General features: G+C 38.8%; 1 protein-coding gene across 1 annotated transcript in view; it reads right to left on the bottom strand.

Annotated features, from left to right (window-relative positions):
- Window positions 1–378: 378 nt before the first annotated feature.
- The window catches only part of PPA2 (inorganic pyrophosphatase 2), a 44,567-nt gene continuing 20,876 nt past the window's right edge, over window positions 379–24,069 (bottom strand). Inside the window, 8 exon segments of the mRNA XM_048941989.1 lie at window positions 379–1,450; window positions 2,476–2,515; window positions 7,526–7,595; window positions 9,036–9,121; window positions 10,904–11,031; window positions 18,256–18,382; window positions 19,179–19,265; window positions 22,121–22,240. Of these exon segments, the coding sequence (XP_048797946.1) occupies window positions 1,416–1,450; window positions 2,476–2,515; window positions 7,526–7,595; window positions 9,036–9,121; window positions 10,904–11,031; window positions 18,256–18,382; window positions 19,179–19,265; window positions 22,121–22,240 (693 nt within the window). The 3' untranslated portion in view covers window positions 379–1,415.

Raw genomic sequence — 24,069 nt, 5'->3', positions numbered from 1 at the left:
TAAATTGGGAAAAAAACCCACTAAAATTAAGGTAAAAAATGACCTAACTTCTGATCTATCACTGATAGTTCAGCATGGATAAGTTTGTAATCAACACCTGCTATTCACATGTACAAATTTTCATTTGATGTCTCAAAAATCAAAAGAAAACAGCAATGAGCAACAGACAGGGAAAGTAATTTGATTTTACACAGTGCCTTGCATTGTTGAGCTGTCCCTAAGCACTTGGCAGGACAAGCCTCCTAGACATGCCACCATACAGCTACATACAGCAGCTGTTCTGCACTCCAGAAGAGTTTACCTGTGATCAGAATACCTTCATAGTGAAAGGCAGAACATAAACCAAGACAGGGCAACCTTTACTCGATTACGAAAAAATAAAGGAAAAGAAAAAAGGCCGCTATATCTGTAGGTACAGCGCTGTATGCTTAGAATTCTAAAGTGTACCACAAAGTATAACTAATTGATACGGCAAAGGTAACTGTAAAAAAGGAAAAGTTCTTAGTTTCTGAGGTTTATGCTGCATTTCTCATACACCTTACATCTAAACCCCCTATATTTAACAGTGCCATAGGCCAGATAGAACACTGCAGTAAAAAAAATACAGCAGATATTTTTACCACAAACAAACAAAGCTCTACACAATTTATTAATCTTGTCTCACTGCATGAGGAACTATCATAAACCTTCAGGCATACACAACTCTAAAAATGGAAGCTTTCCATAAGGAAAGTCCTTCCTGTGTGATGAAACATAACTTATCAAAAACAGGATGCAGCACACAGAGCACATGTGCATCCTTGCTTCAATTGTTACAGCATTCATTAGCCCTTCCTAGCTGAATTACTCAGTACAGTTGTATTTGTTTTTGTAAAAGCAAATCTACCCTGCCCATAACTCTGTGAAGCAGAGACAACTGGGCACAAAAATGAATACAATTCAGGAAACTAAGCACAGTTGCATTTTAAAGAACATGGTAAACTGCTAAGCCTATTACATAAAGATTATTGTCTGCTTGAAAAGGATTACAGTCAGGGTGGCCAGACAAGCCTGAGATATCATTTAACACAGCCTTCTATGCACCCAATGACTGGATTATTCCAAAATCTGGAGAACAAAGTTGAAGCCAACTTATCACCCATCTCATTCGACATTACATGTCATGAGCAGATCAGAATAATCCTGGACGTCTACGATTCAGAAACAAACATGCAAGCAAGCCCTCTTCTCCTCTTTGCTCCACCCTTCACAAAGACAGACATAGAAAGGAAACATCAATTTTATAATGTCAGCATTTATTTACATGATCAAAGATTTACATAGTTTGAAAAGTTGTCACAACGGGAACCCAACCATTAGTGCCTCTCTTCAAAAATGGGATGACTTAAGATTTGAAGATGTGGCTTCAGAACACTTCAATGATCACGTGGAAAAAAGTACCAGGAATCAACTAAAACAAAAAATACACATCAAGAATGACATTAATTCTATACAACCAGCCTGAGACAAACACTTAAAAAAACAACATTCAGTTCTTCCAATAATCTCCTCTCTCATAACAATACTTCTGGGCAAACCCTATCCCTAGTTGATGTAAAGTTTGTCCTCAAAATGATATCTGTTCACTTTAACTGTTTGCCTGAAATAATTTTGAAACAACTCTTAACATATTGACATGACCATCCTTGGAAAAAAATCAAAGATTACGTTCAGTTGTTTGTCAACGATCCGAGATGCAAAACTCCAGTAAATAAAAGCTATTTATTGGCAAGCCATATAAGGGCAAATTGAATGCAACTTTCCCATGACACAGCCTACACAGATGTTACTTTGCAAACAATTCGGAACTTGACTCACGGCTAAGTTTCTCTTAGTGCTTCCTTCCATCTCAAAAAGTGCATGCCTTGTCTGTAGCTCCTGCCAGGACAAAAATCTCTCTCTCTTTTTTTCCTAATAGTTAACAAAAATGAAAATCTAGGATTTGCTTTTATTTCTTGACTAAAAACACATGTTCCATTAACATGAAAACCAGTCAAAAGTAAAAAGAGAATTCTGCCTTCAAAAATTACACTTGAGAAGTGTGGTTGTATCACTTTTAAGAAAAGAGGTTGTTTATCTGATTAGTTAGCTACTGTGAAGAGCAACAAAAAAGTAAGGCAAAGCAACCTTTCTCCTTTAGAAAGGATAAATGTAATGCATCTATCTTCCATGACTAAAGAGATGAAAAAATATTTAGTCTTCTCATCTTTTTTATGTGAACTACACTTTCATTCACCCTTAAAAGCAATCTCCCACAAACAACTCAGAAATTGCTTCCCATGTTCTATTTAACAGAGCACAAGCACCTCAGTCTGACAAAACCATATCCATCATGCTCACGTGGACAAAAACACCTTTTTCAATAGGACAGTTTCTAAGTTCATTTTTAAAGCAAATCATTAGTAATTGTATGGTATTTTGGGGAAAAGAATATACCTTCTGGGCAAACAGAATCTCCATTCGCAGGCACTGATGCCTAAAACAACAACAAAAAAACACTGTCAGTGTTTTGTTTGACAGATAACACACAAAGCTATTTTACTGCTGAAGCCAAGAGGTAACAATAAATGACAAAACAGGCAAAATAATGAGTGACAGATTAATGCCATCTCTAACATATATCTATCTTACTACATTGTTTTAGAAGATAACAGGATTTTCCATTTACATGCTACAGAATGAAAATGCCTTTCCAATTACTTTATTATACATTTGTACATTTCATTATGAGATACATATAAGAGCATATGTGTATATGCACAAACATACACAGTTTGTATTAAAGGCAGGCAAACATTTTAAAATAAATATGTAATCATACTCATACAACTACATTTTGACAGAGAAGGAGTCAGTTCTGTACAGAGTGAAAATTGTTTTAAAATATAGGTCTGTCACTTCTGGTTCATTTCAAAGCTGGATACACTCTTCAATCACAGTATTACACAGCATGTCTTGTCCTACTACTTAAGGGATGACATTAAAGCTGGTTTTAACACCAGCTGTAAGCACCTTCCCCACAATGAGGACGCTAGCCACTCTTATGGTAACAATTCTCTGTCCATCATCCCTCAGCTCCTCACAAACGGGCAAGTCTGACTGATGTGGAAGAAACAGCATCTCAGCATAAGGAATACTGCAACATTCACGCTCCCCACACACAATTAGAGTACAAAACAACAGGAGGACATTGGCCACTGACATGATACAAGTCTGTTCCAAACAGACCTACCCGAACACACAACACCAGGACTATTGATTTGGCTGAACCATGCAGCAAAGAGAGCCTCAAAGGTTCAAGTTTGAAGCCTCAGGAGAACAAAGCTGCAACACATCATCTGCATTGCTAGGTGGAACTTCCTGCCTTTGTAGCAGCATGCGAAGACATCAGTGAAAGCCTTGAAGCACTTTGCAGGCAGGCTGAGCCATAGGCAGCAAGTGCATTGAGCACAGGGCAGCATTCAAACTGAGCTCACAGTTTGAGCTGGTTAGGCCTGGCTGTCTCCAAGCAGGAGCAGGGCTTGCTCTGCTCAACAGCAAGTCAAAGTCTCTGAGGAGGAAAGCTAAAAAGCAGCATTCTTTCTCCTGCTTTAAATATGTGCACAAAGGGGTTACATGACAGGTCTGAATGGATGTGCCGGCCTTATCACAAGACCACTATCTTTCCTTCCAGACAAACACAAAGCTTTTTTTCCACGAGGCAGGGAGAACCAGTGGTCACCATCTAGAAGCAGGTGCTTGCCACTTCTGCATCAATTGCTCAGAAAACTTAAGACAAGGACTTGGCACCTTCCCACCAAGAACAGGTCAAAAATTCATTCCACTGAACCAAGAACCTCTTCGCTACAGAATCCTTTCATCGGAGACACTGCTTCACGTGACCCTACTTGAAGCAAGGGGCTTGGATTAGATGATCCCAAGCAGTCCCTTTCAGCCTCAACCACTCTGCGTCATTTTGTTTAGGATATCACCTCTCCATGCCCAGCCCTATGGGTCACAACCTGGCACTAAACTGAAAATTCTGCTTCTCTGAAGTCCCAAATGGAAAAGAGTGCTCAGAGAGAAAAGAAATACAAGAAGTGAGGCAGTTGGTAGGCTTTCCTGGTTAGATCTAAATTATTCCAAACATATTAGTAAATACACATATCCAAACTCTGCTGGAGGTTTTTCTAAACTGCCAGGAAAAGTCAAATATTTTCCCCTGTAAGACATTTTTCTGCATTTTAATCAAAAGATACCTCATCCACCAAAGCCATCTTAGTTCATTTTCTCTCCAGCACTATAAGGGAGGAATTATGTGATAAGTCTGAGAAACTGCACTACTAACTATATATAGATTGCCTTGGAGATTTTCCAACTTCAAAAGTCCTCAGCGGCTCCTTCTCAAAGCAAGCGAGCAAGCAGTTCTCAGGATTAATGTTAAACAAAGGTTTGGCTGTCCCGGTCAGTTTTACAGATGGCAACACTTGAAAGCCTGAAATAAACAGTACATCTTAGAGCTAACACGTTCAGCTACAAAACTCTGTTCCTCCTGGGTTTAGTTTTCAACATGTACTAACGCTGAAGCTGAGAAAGATGAAACAATTTTCAGATGTAAAGAAACAGCAGAAATTTTCATCACCTAGAGTGTTACTACCCAAGTGGGCTTGTAGTTGCAGGGGGACAGAATAATTCTGACTGGTTCAAACATTCTGTATGTGGTCCCACATGCACACATCATCTTCTGATCTCTTTGGAATTGACTGGACATGGCAACTGCAGCAGCTGCAGTTATTCCTAATTTGCCATCAGTACAGATGACAGCTCCCTGTGTGTAAACTAGCTAAACAGAACAGAAATGCCCTAAATCCAAACCATTCTAGTCCCATGTCTGTAAAACAATGAAAGGTCAAATATCAGCAAAATAAATCCTATCAATTTGAATGAGATGATCTTGGGAACCACCCCAGCAAAAATACCTGATATTCTCATTACAGCATGATTTGGTAAGCACTTCTTCAGGATTTGTTTCGTATCTTAGCTGCAGTTCTCTTGCCCACCAAACAAAAAAACAAAACAAAACAAAAAAAAAAAAAAAACAACACAAAAACACACAAAAAAACCCCACAATAATACTGAGTGTTGAAATTTCTTTTTTTGTTTAGCATTCAAAATACCCAACTTAAGGCAAATATCACCTGTTAAGAAACTCCATAATCTGGCTGCAGAAACAGAAGTGTAGGAAAGCAACTCGCACTGGAAAAGTAAGCTCAGAAATTTTGCAAAAGCAAAAATACGTTTCTTACTGTATTGCAGATAAAATCTCTGCTCTTCTGCTATTGTCCAGAAATTAATAAATGAACATAAATTAGAAGGAAAATGTATCTGCTTCCAGTTAAAAAAACAAAACAAAAAAAAACCCAACCCAAACAAAAAAAAACCCACAATGAGAAAAAACAAGCAAAAAAAAAACAAAAAACAAAAAAACCCCAAACCAGACACAGGCAGCTTTCATTTAAAACTACCACAGCCATTAAAATTCTGCAGCCAACACTCACCTAGTTTCACTTTTGTGTGAAAGACATGAGTGCCTGACAACCAAAGTGGGCAGTACAGTGTACCAAACAAAAGGAAATCTGCTTAAAATGTGCAAGTCAGCTTCCCTGCTTGCATTCTGAGCTTGACTGTACACCATTCTTACTTCAAGAGCATTTGTGCTTTTCTTAGTTACCGCAGGTTGGAAATTGCATGCGGTAACAGCAGCACTCAAAATAGAACTGCATCTATTTTCCCCATCTGAAAAGCAGCAAGAGATGGTAGCCTATAAAGCCAATTAAAATGCTTAGAATGAACTCTAACTGAATGATGAAGTTTGTGATAACTTCAAGAAAACAATATCATATAATATATGCCAGACACAAAATAATGCCAGACACAGAAGGGCCAGAAGTGATAACATTTGATAAAAAGGCAAGCGTGCAAAACAAGTAAGATGTCAGAATTTGATACAGAGGATGTGTCTTATAAATGAGACTTAATATTGCCTCCCTCCCCATCAAAACAAAACAAAAAACAATAACAAAATGCAAAACAAAACCAAAAAAGACAAAACAGGAAAAATAATTATTTGATGATTAATTAGCTAGTGGATATTGCTGTTTTAGACAGATAATTATTTAGCCCCTCAATTCAAAAGTACAAATAGCACAGAACTTGAAAGAAAAGGTCTGACACCATTCATACCAAGAGTACATTTCAACTTGAAATGTGAGTTGCATTTCAATGCCCTCAAAACACGATTTGTAAATTTCAAAATATACAAAAGGCAAATACTTTCTGACAGCTGTGACTGACATATCTTAAATGTCTGAATTCCAAAATCAATTTTTCTTTCATTTAAAACTCGAAGTCCCATTAAACAACATGGACCTAAGCACACAGACAAGTGCAATTATGTAAAGGTATTTTCAAGGATATGCTGAAAGCATGTAACGTGAACAGGAAAAAGTTTTGACACTTCTTTGTGACTTAAGCTGACTTTTCTGCACCTGATCATCTTGTTTGTTTAAGACAACATTCTTAGCAGAAATTGTGTTGGAATGTTACCTGCACAGAAAGCAGACATCATGTCCTTTAACATCTGAACTTCCACCGCTGCTGTAACTACTTGGGCAAAATACTGACTGTGCACAGCCTGAGTCAGTTAGCTACCCAAGCAGTCACGCATGTGAGCAAAACACTTGCCATAAGCACTGACACATTCATAGTGTATGTAAAATAATGATGATTTTTTAAACGCAACACTTGAAGGTATTTTTCTCCATTTAATTTCTGAAACTTTGTTTAAATTCCAGCATCCAAGCCAGCATATTTTAAAGTAGAAGAAATTCTCCTGCATTTGCACATGAAAAGTATCAGACCTGCAGGACATTTTCCTCGCCTGAACAGGAAACCTGCATGTTTTAATTTTATGTTGATTTGCAAAATATGACAGGCATTCTTTACTAAACATTCAGAAAAGCACTCCCTTCTCTTACAGCAATGCACTCAATTATGCAAGTAGACAAACAAAGGACCCCTTTAGCGATTAGGGACTACAGTCAGCTAGTCAACGAGCTCTAACACTGGGTGGTAACTCCTGGCAACAGGGGAGACAGAGAAGACAGTGGGCTAGATACAAATAGCAGTCCCTCTTGCTATTCAGGATCAAAAGAAAAATCCAACACATCAGAACAGTAATGAGCCTGCCAGAAAATACAACTGAAGCACTGCAATAGAAGCTTTCTGTTATGATGCTTACACTTACCCCACAACATTTGTGTTCTTCTGTCAATTAATACCTTAATTTTTTATTTAATTAGGGACCACATCAGCTTAGGTATTTTATCTCAGTTTTGGAGCTCTGAGGCTTTTTTGGTTTTTTGTTTTTTGGTTTTTTTTTTTGTTTTTTTTTTTTCCTATTTATTACTTTTTAAAGAGGGTGAAATAAAGTAAGAACTGTCCTCACCGAGTGCACAATTGATCGGGCCTCCTCCTCACTGCAACAAAAAGGGCTGCCACTCACCAGAACATTTGTGCTGAAAAATTAAAAAATGTTTTATCAATGGAAAAGAAACAACACACAATTAGTACCTATGGAAAAAAAATAACAAAACATTTTCACATACAGAGCTCAGAAATGTATTGCTCATGAAATGAAGAAGCCAAAAATGCAAAGTAACAAGTAACACTGGAAGGCAATGAGAGTTTCTCTGGCTTTGGGTTTTTTTAGGCTATAAATTCTACACTAACATAAGCAGTACTCACACTTACTTCTGGCAGCTCACTTGGGTACAGTTCAGAGGACTGCAGTTAATAAACCAAATCCCCTTGAAAAGTCAACAGAGAAACTGGCATTTCTACAGGGAGCTGAACACCACCTAGATGGCTAGCAGTGATGGCATGAATTACCCCTTGTCTCTTATGCTTTAAAGGATGGCCAAATTCTACAGCAAGCCACTCGTATATTAACAGTAAACTGCCTGCAGCATATAGCAAGGAGAAAGAATTAAAACAAAAAGCAGGTCAAAACTCTGCTTTTTCATAAAGCAGCAGATATCAGTACTTCCATAATGCAGACACAACTTTGGGGCCAACTATTTTTCAGACAACTTTCTCTGCAGACTATGAATATGTATCTGTTCATAGCAGAAGTGAGTTTGCTCATGAGTTTTTAGGGTCTTAAACAATAAATGGTATTAATTTTCAAAGCCAGACTGAGTTTTTAGTTATTTTTAAACTACATCAACAACAAGTTCAGAGTGGCCCTTAAACAATGAGGACTCAAAGTCTGAATATTTCCTGTAATATTCTTGTAGACCTTCAGCCTGCAGAACTACCAATACGTGTTAGGTGCTCAGTCACTCAAGAGTCACATTTTGCCAACAAAGTAGAAGAGGACAAGGCCTTCCCCATAGCCTTTGCCCTCTGGTTTAGTTAAAGGTAATCCACAGCCCTTGAAAATCACCAGTCCAGATAGCTCTCCACAATTCAAGGCCACTGGTGCCAGAAATGCCAACACGAGCCAGCTTGGAAAGCTTAGTGTAGTTCACTTTAATTTAGATGAGGTCAAAGGCTGGTAATGAGCAATGATGTGGCAGTTCAGAGAACAACTAAAAAAAATTATGGAACCCAAAGCTGCAAAAGAACATCACAGCGATACAGCACCGAAAGACAGAACTAACAGTGGCAAGACCTGCATGGGATTGTGTCAATCTCCCAAAATGATATCAAACCCTCCAGAGCCATTATTAGTAAGTTTAAATAATCTATGTCGTTTTGATATAACCAAAAAAATTTCTAGAACCACTTACAGCCAGTTAATCATTATTGTACAAGGTGCAACTAGTCGATGATAGTCAATGATCAATCAAAATCACGGGTACTTTTGTCACTTCAAAGTAAAACCCAAGCAGTTGAGGCACAGCTGCCACAGCCCCGGCACAATGCAAAGAAGAAAGATGTGGCTGGATACTTACCATTTAACAGTACCTCCTTCCGCTTTTTTATGAAGCAAAGCTTTCCAGTATTCATGGGTTGATTTAATAATTTCAACAGCAAAATCCTAGTTTACATCAAGGAAAAATGTTATGATTTAAAAGGTTATTAAACAGAAAAAAAAAGACATAGAACTAGTTTATTAAGACACACTGGCTCATGTGTTATTTTAAGGGACCTCCTTTGAGGCCTCATTAAATTTCTGGGAAATATAACAGCATTTTTTATGAAAAAAACTGAGCTTCACTTTCTGTCAAACACACTGGCAACATATTCAGGACTTTTCCTCAGTCCGCAGCCAGAAAACAGGAAAGCTGCATGAAAAAACAGTCAGCACTAGATGTTAAACAGACACCTACAGCTGCAGAAAATCATACCAGGTCCTAAATGGGACAAAGTGTGTGAGATATGACTCTTCTGTTACGTGTGCACATCAGGGTCAGAGTTAAGGTTTACTCTCCAGTGGCAAAATGTGCATTTAGTTCATTAATTGCCCAACCGTTCACTCAAGCATTTGCGACAAACAACGTAACGTTGTCAGCTGCTTAACGACTTTTGTTTGTTTGAAAACCAAAGTAATATGAAGAGGGGAGGGGGGAATTAAAAAGTGGTAAAACTTTTTTTAAAAGCCCTCAGTGTTCAGATGATGATATCTAGACCGAGTAGCAAAAATCTGCCAACAGAACACACACTTCCTAACAAGGAGTGACTTGGCAAAATGCCACTGGAACACTGTGAACTTCACCAGATGCTGGAGCTCAGCCACGGCTGCCTCACCACATCCTGGGTCTCTAGAAATGCTTGAGAATTATTCAAGTGCTCCAAACCAGCTATGTCAGGGCATTTAGTGCCTCGAGCCTGAACTCTGATGGCCTGACAGGGATATACCCCCATTAAACTGTCGCTACAGTAGAATTACAGAGCAGGAAAATTTGAAAGAGTAGCTCCTGGGAGAACAAGTGAGAGATCACGTTATCCATCCTTACAACTCTACATTTGATTGATTTAAAAGACAGCTTTAGTGCAGAGGGGAGTCGGAGCATCTCTTTAAACAGACAAAACGCGCAAAGCTAACTGTGCTGGTTAAAAGGCATTCTACAACTTTGATAGCACACTGCAGGCTGAACTAGCTGACACATGAACACCATTCATTAGGAACCTGTGATTCTTCACAAGAAAAAAGTCTACAGAGTGTACAGTACATTATTTGAAACGCATTTTTACTCAGATCACATGTGATTTCCTCTGGAAAAATCTAGGCATTTTATTCAGCAAGGTCTGCTCCCAGGCCCATTCTCCTTTCTGGCCATTTTTCCTACAGGATGTCTAAACAGCCTTTCATTTTTTCTAAAAAAGGTCAAAGTATTTTTTAGCCTTCAAGCCAAAAAACAGCTCAAATGTTCAGATCTACCCAGAAAAACCTACACCTTGAGCAAATATCAAATATGAGAAAATCTGCAATCTATTGTCTACTTTGAACTACACAGTCTTGAAAAACGCCAGGAAAATTCATCAATCAAGACTGAAAAAAATATCTGAAAAGACAATCTGTTCATTTCTCTGACAAACAGAATGAAAAAGCTGTGACAAGCAACACAAACCTACACATGTGTGTGTAAGTCATATCAGGGCTGGGACTGAATGCTTTCTACAGACTTCCTTTCATATCATATGAATTTTCTCTGAGTAAAGTGAAAGACAGTAAACATGACTTATTCCTATTCGAATACCTTCATTTAAAAATTATTTTTGTTAATGCTCCTCTCTCTTTCCAATTCCACCAATTCTAGAACGTAAAAAAGAGGTCACAGCACAGAAAGATCCATCTTTAATTTTGAATTATCTTTACCTTGTCTTTAAATTCTCCATTAAAAGCGAACTGATTTTCTGGTTTACCATCAGGGACTTTATAACACCGGAACCAGTCAATCGTAGCTTCAAGGTAACCTGGTTTGTGCTTCCTGACATCATCAATATCTGCAGGTGAAATAAAACAGAACAAAGAAAGAATATGGACCTTTTTTTTTACTCAGATTTGTTTTTTTTGCAATTTTTAAAGGCTCAAAGGCTTGCTAAGCAATTTGATTTAACTGAGTACTCTCAAAATTATTGGGGAACTCCACTTTATTACATTAGCTATCCATAGTTGATATTTTATGATTTTAGCACCAGACTAAACAGTTACCTCCTGCTCTTCCTTAATTAAGACCCAAGGGAACAATGAATAGAAAGGCCATACCCATGAAATGAAGAAGAAAACTCCATATTTATAGGTTTCCATCTCAATAGGCACCCTCTTGCAACAATCAGATTAAAATCTGTAAGATTTTAAATCACCACCTCAAAACAAAATAGTCATCACTCCTCAACAGTTACATTAAAGGCATCTCTTTGCTCATTAATTCTAAGTTAAACCCATTAGATACAAGAAGGTTATGTTACAGGAGCATTAAACACAAACTTTGCTGAAAATCCCATGGTACCTGCAGACCGTGATAAACCAGATAACCTTTTACCTCTGTAGCTCTACTGTGCAAAGGTGGAAAAGGACACACAGAGCACACGTAATCTGTGGGGCACCCTTAGGAGGCAGAAATGAACACTGTCTCAGTGGGTACAGAGTATGTACTCAGTGCTGCTTGAGGGCTATACTGCTAAGCACTTTGTGATCTTAAACACTTCCTATTTCCTTCTGCTGCACATAAACAATTTTACCTGGTTTTCCTGGGAGACTACCACCACTCCTGTCACTTGAAGTGAGGTGGGCTTCACCCATATGAGTATCCACTCTCTGTCAAATTAACTCTCTGACATCATGTTTAAATAGAAAAGCCTTCAGTGCAATTTTTATTCATTGTGATACAAGGATTTTGTCCTTTCTGGAAGCCAAGCACTTTTTTTTGCCGGTGTAGCTATCTTCTTCACATTTATTTTTCTCCTACAGTCACTCCTGATGGAAATGGGAGCTGACTTTTTATTGCTGTGTGTTATATGCAGTTCTCCATCTATTTCATAACCTCACTCTGCCCAGTCCATCTTCTATGGTGTTATTCTCTTCTGCTGTTTTGCAAGTGACTTGCTCCCTTACTGCCTTCCTAGCATCTCAACTTTCACCACACTGCTCGGCTACTTCATTCTCTTCTCCCATAGATGCATCTCACTTGAAGACAGCTCTTGGCTCACAGACACTGCTGGTAGATGCTCCTCTGTCTACTCAGCCTTACTCACTGTAACGGATTTCCAGAGGTGCTCAGTCTACCAGGTTACCAGCTAGTTATGTTCCTTTTATCTTCAAGTGCCTAAATGTCTTCTTAAAGTCTAGTCTGTGAACCCAAACCAGGACATTTCTAAAGGGAACAGCACTGGACTTTTTCCAGTCTCATACTACAGACCTCTTAATTCTCTGCAGGCTGCTGAGAGAGATGACATTTAGACTTAACTGTGAGACCAAACGTGCACAGGAACATACGCTAAGTACTCATAGGCATCTGATAGATACCACTCCCAAATTCCTCTGGATCATACATTATCGAAAGAATGAAGTACAAAACCTTGTAGAACCCAAGGTACATTTTTGCTTCTGCACACACTTAATAGAGCTACGTGTTTATGGACTTGAGTAAAACACATTTTGAACTTGGCTGCTGGCCACGTGCCTGTAGAAGATTAGGGAGTTTCACTGGCAGAATCCCAGAGAAAAAGCAAGGGCACATAAGGCTGTGCTGGAGGCAGGTCTTCTAAGCTAGAATGCACATTTAAGAGTACAAGAACATTTCCACAGTTGTGAGGTCAAAAAAGAACAAATGATTTAGAAAACAGTCATCTTGTTCAGAGGCAAGATGCTTCATTCAGGCTCTAATAAAACAACAGGTCCAATTCAAACCAGGCTCCAGCACATGATCCTGTTCTCTCTCTGAAGAAGCAAACGTCCTTCCTCCCATCTTGACCCCTCGTGATTTCCTCCTCTTGCAAGGTCTGAACACACATTTTCTAGTACTTACTGAAGAGATACTGTAAAGTCCATAAAGCAAACCAGTCTGCTGAAGCAATTTCCTAGACTCCCAGTGGTGGATGAACTCCAGGTTTGTGTCTCCAGACACTGCTTAAATTCAAGCATGCTTTCTCAGACTGCTGCTCCTTTTTTTCTGGTTCCTGTTTCGATAAACCTCTCACCTAACTCTGCCTCTCCGTTCTTACTAGGTCATTTGCCTCCTACTCCCACAAACACTGTTCAACAAAAGTGCTTCATTGTTTATTTGTACAAAACTACCAAGTGACATGTGAGCCCCTGGCACTCCTTATTTATAGGCTTTGTTGATGTTTGTTTAGAGGACCCAAATAACAGAAAAGGCTTTTGAGCAAGACTATTACCTCCTTAACACAAGGACATTGACCTTCATGAGCAGAATCGTCTCTGTGAATTTCACTTTCTCACTACTGGAAAATACCTGGCATAGGTAAAACAAATCAGGCCCATGCAATGCTGTATCATCACACAGCCTCTGAAGTACTAAATGTTGTATACCGTGTTTCTGAGTGTTTAAGAGGGATAGTGGTTGCTCGTATTTCCTTAGCTCCACCCAAACCACTCTCCAACTCAGCCAACCCTTCCCATGTTTTATTCATCTTTTCCTTACTACGATTGCTAGCTACAGAGCACCAAATGGACCTTAAACTGTTGACCAAAAAAAGAAAATTGTATTATAATGGGAGTTGGTGGACAAGCAGCAGGAGAAAAGGCAACTTAAAAAATAAATAAATAAAAATCAACCCTGTTGCTGTGGAGTCCACACACAGCAAGCAAAGAAAGGTAAAAGGAAATATAATAATCTATACAGAGATTTTGTACATTAATACCTATAGAAACGAGCTGCATAACATGAAAGAGACACAAACAAATAAGAGATAAATGTCTTCTCCACAGCAGACACTGTCCTTGATCTTACCCTTCCTCTGACTTGGGTACTCCCACTGATAGCAAAGGAGGCTAAGCATGAATGGGAGCAATAAGCATGTACTTGGTCAAATGTGACTTCATCACTGCAAGCCCTCAGCGTGGCAGAAGACAGAAAGGTCAAGCTCCTGCAGGCACACTTTCAGCACATATATCCAGCAGGTACTATGGGGAGATTTCTTTACACTGCCTACACACAACCACAGGTCCCATTTTTCTGGGCAGCAAAGTTAAGCAACAAGGATTAAAAAAATGGCTAATCATGTTAAAGGCTGCAATTCAGCCTCAATAACAAAAATCTCGAGAGGCTGGCACAAACAACTGCTGCTAGCTCTCTGTCAAAGGAGCAAGCCAATGCAAATGCAGCTCCCAATTTTATCAGGCTTTACAAAAGGGAGCGACAAAAGCATTTGTACAAAACTACCATTTTTAGTATGACAGATGCTGCTTCTTGCAAGCGAAGCTAAAACAACATGCTAGCAGCAAGCTTTCTAAACAAGGTCTGTAGGAAGACAGGACATATGTTTTTAATAACATCTTATAAACATTCACAGGAAGCAGCAGCTACATTCCATATAAAGGCATTTGGTGTATTTCGTGCAGCATGGTGTGAGGGAGTAGGAGGGGGAGCCCTAGTACAGATAATTAATTCCTTTATGTTTAATGCTTACACAAATCCACAACAAAGGTTTTCATGGCCTCTGCTGCTGCTCTGCATATAAATACACTCATACGCAAGAGTATAAAACAACATACAGGTCAAAATGTGCAATATACTTGATTTTTGCCATTTGGGACTTGATCATGTAAATTCAAAAAAGCCAATCTTGAGTTGTACATCGGGAAAGAAGCATGACAATGTATCACAGTTAATTACATCACTACCAGCAAGCTGCAGTACAACAAAGCTGGTAGAAATGTGTATGTTTGGTGGCGCTGCTAGGCAGGAGGGTTGGAACTACGTGATCCTTGAGGTCCCTTCCAACCCGGGTGATTCTGTGATTCTGTGAAATCACCAACTTTTGTTTAATGTATTTGGGGATCTTTCCACCAAGCAATAGTATATAATGGTTGCTAAAATCCCAGGCCAGTAAATCACCCCAGAAATGCCATCCAGCATACACAATTGGCCCAATTCACCTTGGGCAGGCAAAACAACCTCTTGAAAGTCAGACCTTTCGTAAGTTGCTTCAACTGTCAGTCACTTTCAGAACCTCTTTTCCAACATGAAGATGCTGCATACATTCAGACCAAATTACAGCACCAAAACAGGGCTCATCCTTTCTAAACCCGATCTTGTAGAACACATCAGATATACATGTGAATTTCAGAGCATTAAATTCAATCCAAATTACACGATGAGCAGACAGGCAGCCTTTCCAGTCCAAGAATCTGCTTCTTCTCTTGGCCAGTATGCTACATTTAAAAAAAAGCCAGGTCTACTATACTGCCAAGATTTAGTGTTTCAGGGCACAGGGAGTCTTTTAGGCCCTTTCCCAGATCCTTGTCTGAAGCAACTTTGTTGGTCTGCTAATAACCATCTGGCTAGCAATTGCTTGAGCAGAAAGACAACACAGTGGTTTCCAGGTATCACAAAGACAGATCTTACTGAACCAGATAAAAACCTGAATGTCTAGATATTAGACTAAACGAAGGTTTCTCATATAGACAGCTGCATCTCATGTGCAGCTTATATCAAGAGATTGTCCTTGCACCCACCCGTATTAAGTCCTATAAAAGCAAACTGATTACATTCCAAAAGTCTCTGCTTTTCCCACTGATGACACAGCTCCCAATCCAGCAGGTGTTGAGTATTGCTTATCATTCCTGCGTACTGCCACTACAAACCAGAGCTTTTTTACTACTCTGCGTGAAATAGGGAGTTCTAGGCAGGGATTCCAATTTAAAACAGTATTTATCCATAAACGCCTGCAGGACAAAATACAGTGGAGGGCTATGAATAAACAATGAGGACTGCTCAGAAGTTGGGACTGCTCAGTTGTAAGTTCTGCAAAGTCTCAGAAAAATCAATTGCACTTATGAGAACGATCACAGTCCCTGAAGGAGAATATACAGAGTACCTGGGGTGTGCTTAAAGCAGCAAGAGGAGTTAACATACTGCGTGGGCTCAGGATGGGGTTTACAAGTAATCACCACTCCAGAGTCTTAGAATTATCTTCTCCAAACGTTCACTGGGGGCTGTGCACATACTGAGCTGAAAGCAAATGTGATGATTCTCTGTTCAATTCAAAATGTTTAGCAAATGATGCTAAAACAACTGGACAGACTTGGCCTCATCTTCCCCCAGGAGGCCACTACTGATAACATAGCAGCATGTCAATTATTGAGGGAGATATCAGTTTTATCCACAGCTGCTGTCCCTTTATGCAGAAATAACTAACATCTTCAGGAAAGGGAAAAAAGATTATAAAAAGATATATTGTATTGCCTACTCCAACAGATTTGCGTGTTTTTAGAACAAAGAAGGATTGCTGTTAAACACTGCAAGCTAGTCATGTTGTTTTTTGTTTTTTTTTTAAATACAGGACTAACTCCAACCCTGAAAGGAAATCATGTTAAACTAGGTAAATATTTTTCTATGATCTGAACCTCAGAAAGGCAGATCTTCTTGAAATTTTGCTTCCATTCTCTGATAAGAAAGCATACGCACAGCAATTACAGGCGAGGGTTTGCATTTAAAAAAAGACAAACTCTCACTCCCTTGCTAAACAAACCAAAGCTAACAGCTAACACACATCAGTCATAACCTGTACAAAAACAAATACAATACAACCAACCTTCTGTTTTAGAACAAAGCTACTTAATCCAGTGTTATAAACTCTCTGTTTTATTCCTACTACTCAGTTGAACTCTTTTAAAATTCTTTCATCCACTTTTCTGATGAAACTCCCACAAATTATTAAGGAAAAAAATATGAAAATGAACAGAAAAAATTACAGAAATAAAATGCTCATTATTTGTCTTTAAACTACTGACATTTATATCACATCCCAATAAAAACTACAGGGAGGTTTAAATTGAAACGAACAGTAACAGCAAACGATTAACTACTATTTCCCCAAGCTGAACTTGTTAATCTCTAACTGAAAAAATAGTTAGTCATAAGAACTATACTTAATTTATCTGCCCCAAGACTTCAATCACTATCAACCCAAGAGTTTCCTTTTCCTCATTTCCTCTTCTCCCCTTTTTCTCCTGCAACTATCTCCACCTCAAAGCAACCTGCAAGAAAACTGGGAATGAAGGGCCAGGCCAGTGATATACCCACTTTACATTCAGAAACCAGGAAAAAGACTCAGTGGCTGAGAAACACAATTCCTCAAAATTACTGGATACCCCTACTCCTAAAGAAAGGCTATTCTGTGCCTTGGTGAGATCTGCCAACAAAGAACAGGCTCTGACCATGAAGACTTGATGGTACATATGATTTCTGATCTCTTAACAGCCATTAACTGCCAGACAAAGCTCACATAATTCTCATGAATCTCAGAATAACTGCACTCGATAGAATGAAGCTCTGTTTATCCAGAGGAGAGTTGTACCTTATCTGTGCCATAAAAGCCTAACTCCCTCCAGCTTTAATGTATTTATATCCTCTTCTTAAAAAGAGAAGCAAAATTATACCTGTCATTTTATTCAAACTACTGCACACATGTTTTACTTAGCGAGCTCCATTTGGATACCAGAAGCATAGTCATAAGGAGGAAGACTGCACAGAATACTTCACTGTGCAAAGCCAATCATCTGCACGGCCAAGAGAAGGCTACACCAAAAGTTCACTTTCCAAATTTCCAAGTTAATAGGAGAAACCTTACTGTTTATATTAGCAACAATCGCTGGTAGTAACAGTTACAAGTCACAAAACACTGGAAATGCTTCACCAACAAGGAAAACAGCAGTGTGCTATGCAATCTGAGTGGATAAACATGTACTACTACAATGGAGATAAGACTAATTTTAGGAGATCTCTTTCAGAATGAATTGTCCCTGAAGACAGAAGACTTTCAGTATATCAAGTCCTCCGAAAATCCCCATCTACCTTTCCAAAAGTTCAGTATGAAAACATACATGCCCACTTTGAGGGAAGCATTTAAATTTAAACAGTGAAAAAAGAAAATTTTTTGTCTCTTGGCTGTCTGTATCCTCTTGTCCTGGGTGGTGTAAACTCAGGTACAACCATTCAAATGGGTGACATAACTTGCATTAAGAAAGGTAAAAATGCTTACCATTAATTTTCTGGGCTTCTGGGTCATCCACACCAATGGCAATTATCTTCCAATCTGTCTCTCCTTCATCAAGTAGAGCTAAAACACCCAAGACCTTCACTTGAACAACCTCACCAGAAGAACGAACCTAGAACAGAATATAATAATAAAAATATGTGAAAAATGCTTTCTGGAATTTCTCTTCCAACAAAATGGTTTAGTATCCGTTTGGCCAGCAGCTAACAACGTTGCAAGATAGACCTTCAAACCCAGTACACGTCTTGCCTTAGTTAGCCCAAGAGATCCCTCTTTCAAAACCTTTTATGTTATTATCCCATCTTTGGTACCACAGCAGATTAATCCATTCTTTGCTGCATCCAGATAAAGAGGATTTTATTCCAGTGTGCTAAGCCTTCCCTTTATACCTCCTGACAGTGTTTACTGTGCCTCTTTTTCACCCACCCACTCCATACCTTATAACTGCAATGGGTTCTTCTCCTCTATAGAAGGAGGGTCTATCTCTGCTCCACCCATGAGAAAACTGAAATTTAACCCCTTTGTGGGGCTGACCTTTTAATCTTATTTGTGTGACACTGCCATATTTCCTCATCTTTTAGTAACTTAGCTTTATCTCTAGCGCTGCTAGCTGGGGAAAAAGAAGGAAGCCCTCTCCTTCCTTCCTCAAAATCTTAACTCTCTTTTCCTTCATTCAAAACTCTCTGCCCAGCCACTAAACTCCAAGAACTCCAATATTCTCCTTTATCCAGCACTCAGACTTCTCCAAATATCTTCCTACTTCACAAAGAACACTGCTCTCTTATCTATTATCAGACCTATCTGACACATTTTAGTCATCCCAAGATTGACTATCACCTCTTCTTGCTTCCCACCAGCCATTCTCTTTCAAAAGCTGTAGCATGAAATAAATCTTGACAATGACAAACCTTTGAACCTATCTCACAAACATCAACGGGATCGTTATCCCCACAGCATCCTGTAATGTTATCTGTATGGTTTGGATCTTCCCAGGTCTGTCAATGGAAGAAGAATTGAGAGTTACCAACTGATCTGCAATTACTATTCATCTAACCACTAAATTACTGAGTGGTTATAAAAACACCAATTGAAAAGTCAGCTTACTGTAAGCAGACTTACTCAATCAGAAAAGGAAAAATTAAACCAATCAACCAACCAAAACTCTGGACAACCAACTGACTGAGGATAGATAACAGCAACAAACAGATCAACTCTGTTTAAGACAGAACAGGCACTTCATGAAATAGCAGTGATTAAGCCAGAAGAGGACCTAGAATATATATAAAAATATAAAAACATATATATAAAAATATATATATGTATATAATTTTTTTTTTGTTACCATCACTTGTGGGCTTAAACTCAGATACCCTACAATCAGATTCTTAATATATTCTTTAGATGTACCTGCACTAGCATAAGTTCCCTTCAAAATCATCTAGACTTTGAGCTAAGTTACTAGGTATGGTACTGTCAGCATCCAATTTTTTGAAGTTTTGAATTTAGGTCTGAAATACCTGTGAGAGTTTTTGCATACACAGATGTACACATACCCAAGAACAGCTAGCAATTGAGACTAAGGAAGGTTCCCTGAGAGGTAAATTCAAATCTCTGCTTTAAACTCTGTATGAACAAGGAATCATAACCACATTAGTATAACCTAATTACAAGACCAGTCCTTGTTTTGTCTCTTGGAATGAAAGGCACGATTCTACAGCTGAGAAGTTTTTTCTGGCAAGAATTTTAAGACAAATGAGCTTTTGCTGAAAAGGTGTTGGAAAATATTTTACATGGTCAAGCCTTCAGCTCATATTCTTGTTCTTGAGAGCCTGACTGATGCTAAAAGGTAGAACTGAAAAGCAAATGCTCAAGTACGCAGACAGCAGTATTACAAAAAAAAAAATAAAATTACTTAAGTGGAGCGAGGGGAGAATTTCAATTTAAAACTTATTTTTCAAGTACTCTTCCAAAGCACTTTTTCTTTTAAGACCTCATTATATCAATGCCATTCTCCAGCCCAGCTGTACTTCTCCACCTGCAGTTCCCATAAAAACAGAGGAATAGATCAGGAATGGCAGTATTCTCTGGACAGGAAAACAACTCCTGCAATAATGATAATCCTAATGACATTTTCCTTCTTTGTTCCAGGGTGTAAAACAGCAGTCACAAATACATATCTCCCTTGTACGTGACAGCGAAACGTCTGGCAACTGTTGATACTGATGAAAAGTCCTCTTAAGATAATGGATAAATAGAACTGGATCAGGCTCTGAGTTAGTGACAGCTGCTACTAAGAAACCGGAGGATAATCTACACTTCAACAACTGGATGTGTTAGGATCCAAACAACCTTTTCAAGTCATTACAGAAAAGAAAAACTACTATCATCTCCAGCCCTGTTACTGACAAGGTAGTAAGGGCAGCTAAATGCATTTCCTAGGGTCTGTTTTATCAGTCCAGCAAAATGCACATCATTCAGGAGATTATTCAGATGTTTAATTTTAGTTTTGTACTAAGGAGCAAACAAATTTCCAAGTGTTAAATGGATTTGTTTTGTTGTTCTTAGCAATACCTAACTGGAAACTATCTACTGAGACTGCTAACTGGATAAGGACTTCATTGCTATGCTCCACCCCCTACCTAATATCTCCTTTTCAGGGATGAAATGCGTAAGTACGTTTTCACAAGTAAATTTTCACTGCTTTAAGCATAATAAAAAGAAACTATCTTTTCCAGCTCCATCATGTCCTTCAATATTGGCTTAACATTAATGTGCTATTCAGAGAAATGAAAAACAGTTGTTTAAAACTTTAATTATGTCAAAAACTTCAGCCATTAGTTTTTGGTTTGCGTGTGTTCAAGAAGACTCAAACACAGTTTTGAAAGTGCCACAATCAGTAAAGTCTTCCAGTTCAGAGCAAAGTTAGCTAAGGCAGTTGAGGTTTAACCTAAAGAAAGATAAGGCATCTTGCTCCTCTTTCTTAAAGACATTAAGAAATCCTGATTAGCATTTATGCTGCAATACATGGAGATCCTAAATGAGTTGGTTTTTTTGTTTTTTTGTTTTGTCTTGCTTAAACAGGAAAAGGCTACTTCAAGAAGTATTTCTGACTTGATTTGTCAGATTTAGAGTTGCCTAAGGGCCAGAGTTTATGTTCTCATAATACTCAAGAGTGGAGCTAGCAGACATCTGGCAAGCAGAGCAGTAGGGATCAGGCATATATTGTAAGGATGAGGAAGGTGTATGGGAACACTTCATTTACTTATTGTGAATGATTAGGACTACTTCCTCAGCTGTATTATTTGAGCCATGTCTTAGCTGCTGGAACTGTGGTGCTGGACTTCAGCACCAGTAGATTCTCTATGGACTCAGTGCCCAGAGAGGCAGTGGATGCCCCATCCCTGGAGACAGCCAAGGTCAGGCTGGAGGGGCTCTGAGCACCTGATGGAGCTGTAGGTGTCCCTGTTCAGTGCAGGGGGGTTGGACCAGATGGCCTTTAAGGGTCCCTTCCAACTCAAATAATTCTGTGATTGTATGAACAAGTTTTCTTGAATGGCCATGATAATTTAATTCTGTAACTACAATTCACAGAATGAATTGCAAACTGAAGATTCAAAATTTCTTGATCATTTAACTCCCTCCTGAAACAGCGCTCATATTTACACCCACACCCAAATTCTGACAAAAATTTATGATGACAATAAAGCCTTACATAAAAAAATTCTAATTTCCAAATTATCAAAGAGAAACATCCCTCTTGCAGCTGATCTGCATTCAGGCAGTACTCAAGATTTACAAGGCAATTTACACAGAAGACAGAAAACTTTCACCATTATAACAAAAATGTTACCTGAGGGAGAGCACCATAATTCCATATATAACCCTTGTGAGGAAAGATATTTGCCACATATCGAGGCTTGCCTTTCTTTGTATCTTGTTTAATGGGATTCAACGGCTCCTCAGTGGCAATCTAAGCAGATCATGAAAGACAAAGAGAAAGAGAGAACTGTAAAACAAAAAGCAATTCATTCAGTATCCAACCATTCAGCTCCATCCGGGAGCATGTGCTTGTGGTTTGAGGAGTATTAATAGTCTGATGGCCCCACAGTAAATCTCAAGGGTCATGTTCAAAAAGTTGCTTATTAAGGTTTTAAATAATGCTGTGAAGTATGCAGAGGAATTATTTCTAGAAGAGAAAGACATAAATTTATAAGGAGACAGTCACGGTCAATCGAATACTGAAAAGAACTTGCTCTTTATGGTACAATTTCAACAGAGATACAAATGGTGGAACAAGTTCTTCAGACAACAAGGGCTTTGACAGCAACAGGGGAATTATTTCATCATCCTCACACCCACCCCCCAGCCACTGCTCTCCTACTGCATGCATCCCTTCTCTCCATCACTTCTAAGCATACAGAAGCTTTTTGGTGAGGACATGTTCTGCGCAGGCACTAAATGACAACTTCATGTTAGTTTTGGAACAAATTAAATTAGCAGTAGAAGGCATTCTTACACCTGAAGTAGCACTCCTGGAAAGACTGGACTAATTATTACAAAAGAGTTTATTACTGTCATAATCCTTCTACTACCTCAAATATAAACCCAGCAGCCTATCTACTTAATTCACTTGAACTGCCCTTTTGCCACTCCACATCACAACAAAAACCCACACTAGCTTGACTCACCTGGATGCTGTCATATCTGTTAAGGGCTTGGAGCACGTGCTGGTTCAGGCCATACACATGGGCACACAGCACTTAGTTCACATCCATTTTAAAACATCCTTACAATTTAACTAAAACACCAAAAGCAAAGTCATCCTAAAGGAATTCAAACTGTTTGGGCCACAATGCCCTGTCAGTAATGCACATTTATTCCATGAATAAGCCCTCCCACACTTATTTTCACACCTGATATCACTGCTTCTTGTCATAACCTAACAGGGAAGATGGGGAACCTGGGATTACGACAGAAATGGAGCTCAGTTATGGTTTTTCTTGATATAAACTGAGGCAAAGAAGATAAAGTGACAACAGTAGGCAGAGGGCCAATAATGTCTCATAACAGCACCTTCAGTAAAATCAAGGGAAGGACAAGAGAAATGCAACAAATGTAGCAGTGCAATACATTCTTTCAACAGCAAGGTTTAATTTCCTACAGCCTCCCTTCCAAGCAAGGGTGACTCAGCATAGAGACAGAGAAGGGCTGGTATTGTCATCTTGCCACAGTCTGTGCTGAAGGACTTAGAGGACACAACAGCAAAGCAGGTCAACTCTCTGTCCTAACAAAGAAACTTCCAGGTATATTAAAATGTGTGTATTATGTCTGGTATGCTATCAAGCCAGAAAACATCCAAATCCAGTATTTCTGAATCTATCAGGACAACAAATCTTTCTCCCCTCAAAGTAACATACCAAAAGAAGGGGAGAGAGAGCAAAACTGGAAAACTGAACTCAGATTGCTCAACAAACCTTCATCTTACAATACAAGCCAATTATCCTAAGCAATCCTTTTTCTAAAATAACAACAAAGGTGGTAAAGACAGTTCAAATGATATTCCAGCATCAGGGAAAAAGAGAAAAGGTTCTGAACAAAGAGGCTGGGGAGGTTTTTCAGGGTTATTTTTAGTTATCAAAATAGTTCATCAGCTAACTCACAAAATTTCTTGAAAGCATCTGGAAAACATTTCCAAAACTAACATGAATGTTCAGAAAGACAGAAAATACCTTTGTGAGATAAGCTTTCACAAAATCTGTAGATGAAGCATTACTTAGCTTCTACATTGTAACAGCAGAG

This window comes from Lagopus muta, chromosome 4 (assembly GCF_023343835.1).
Source record: "Lagopus muta isolate bLagMut1 chromosome 4, bLagMut1 primary, whole genome shotgun sequence".
Taxonomy (NCBI): domain Eukaryota; kingdom Metazoa; phylum Chordata; class Aves; order Galliformes; family Phasianidae; genus Lagopus; species Lagopus muta.
This window is presented reverse-complemented; position numbering and strand designations above follow the sequence as displayed.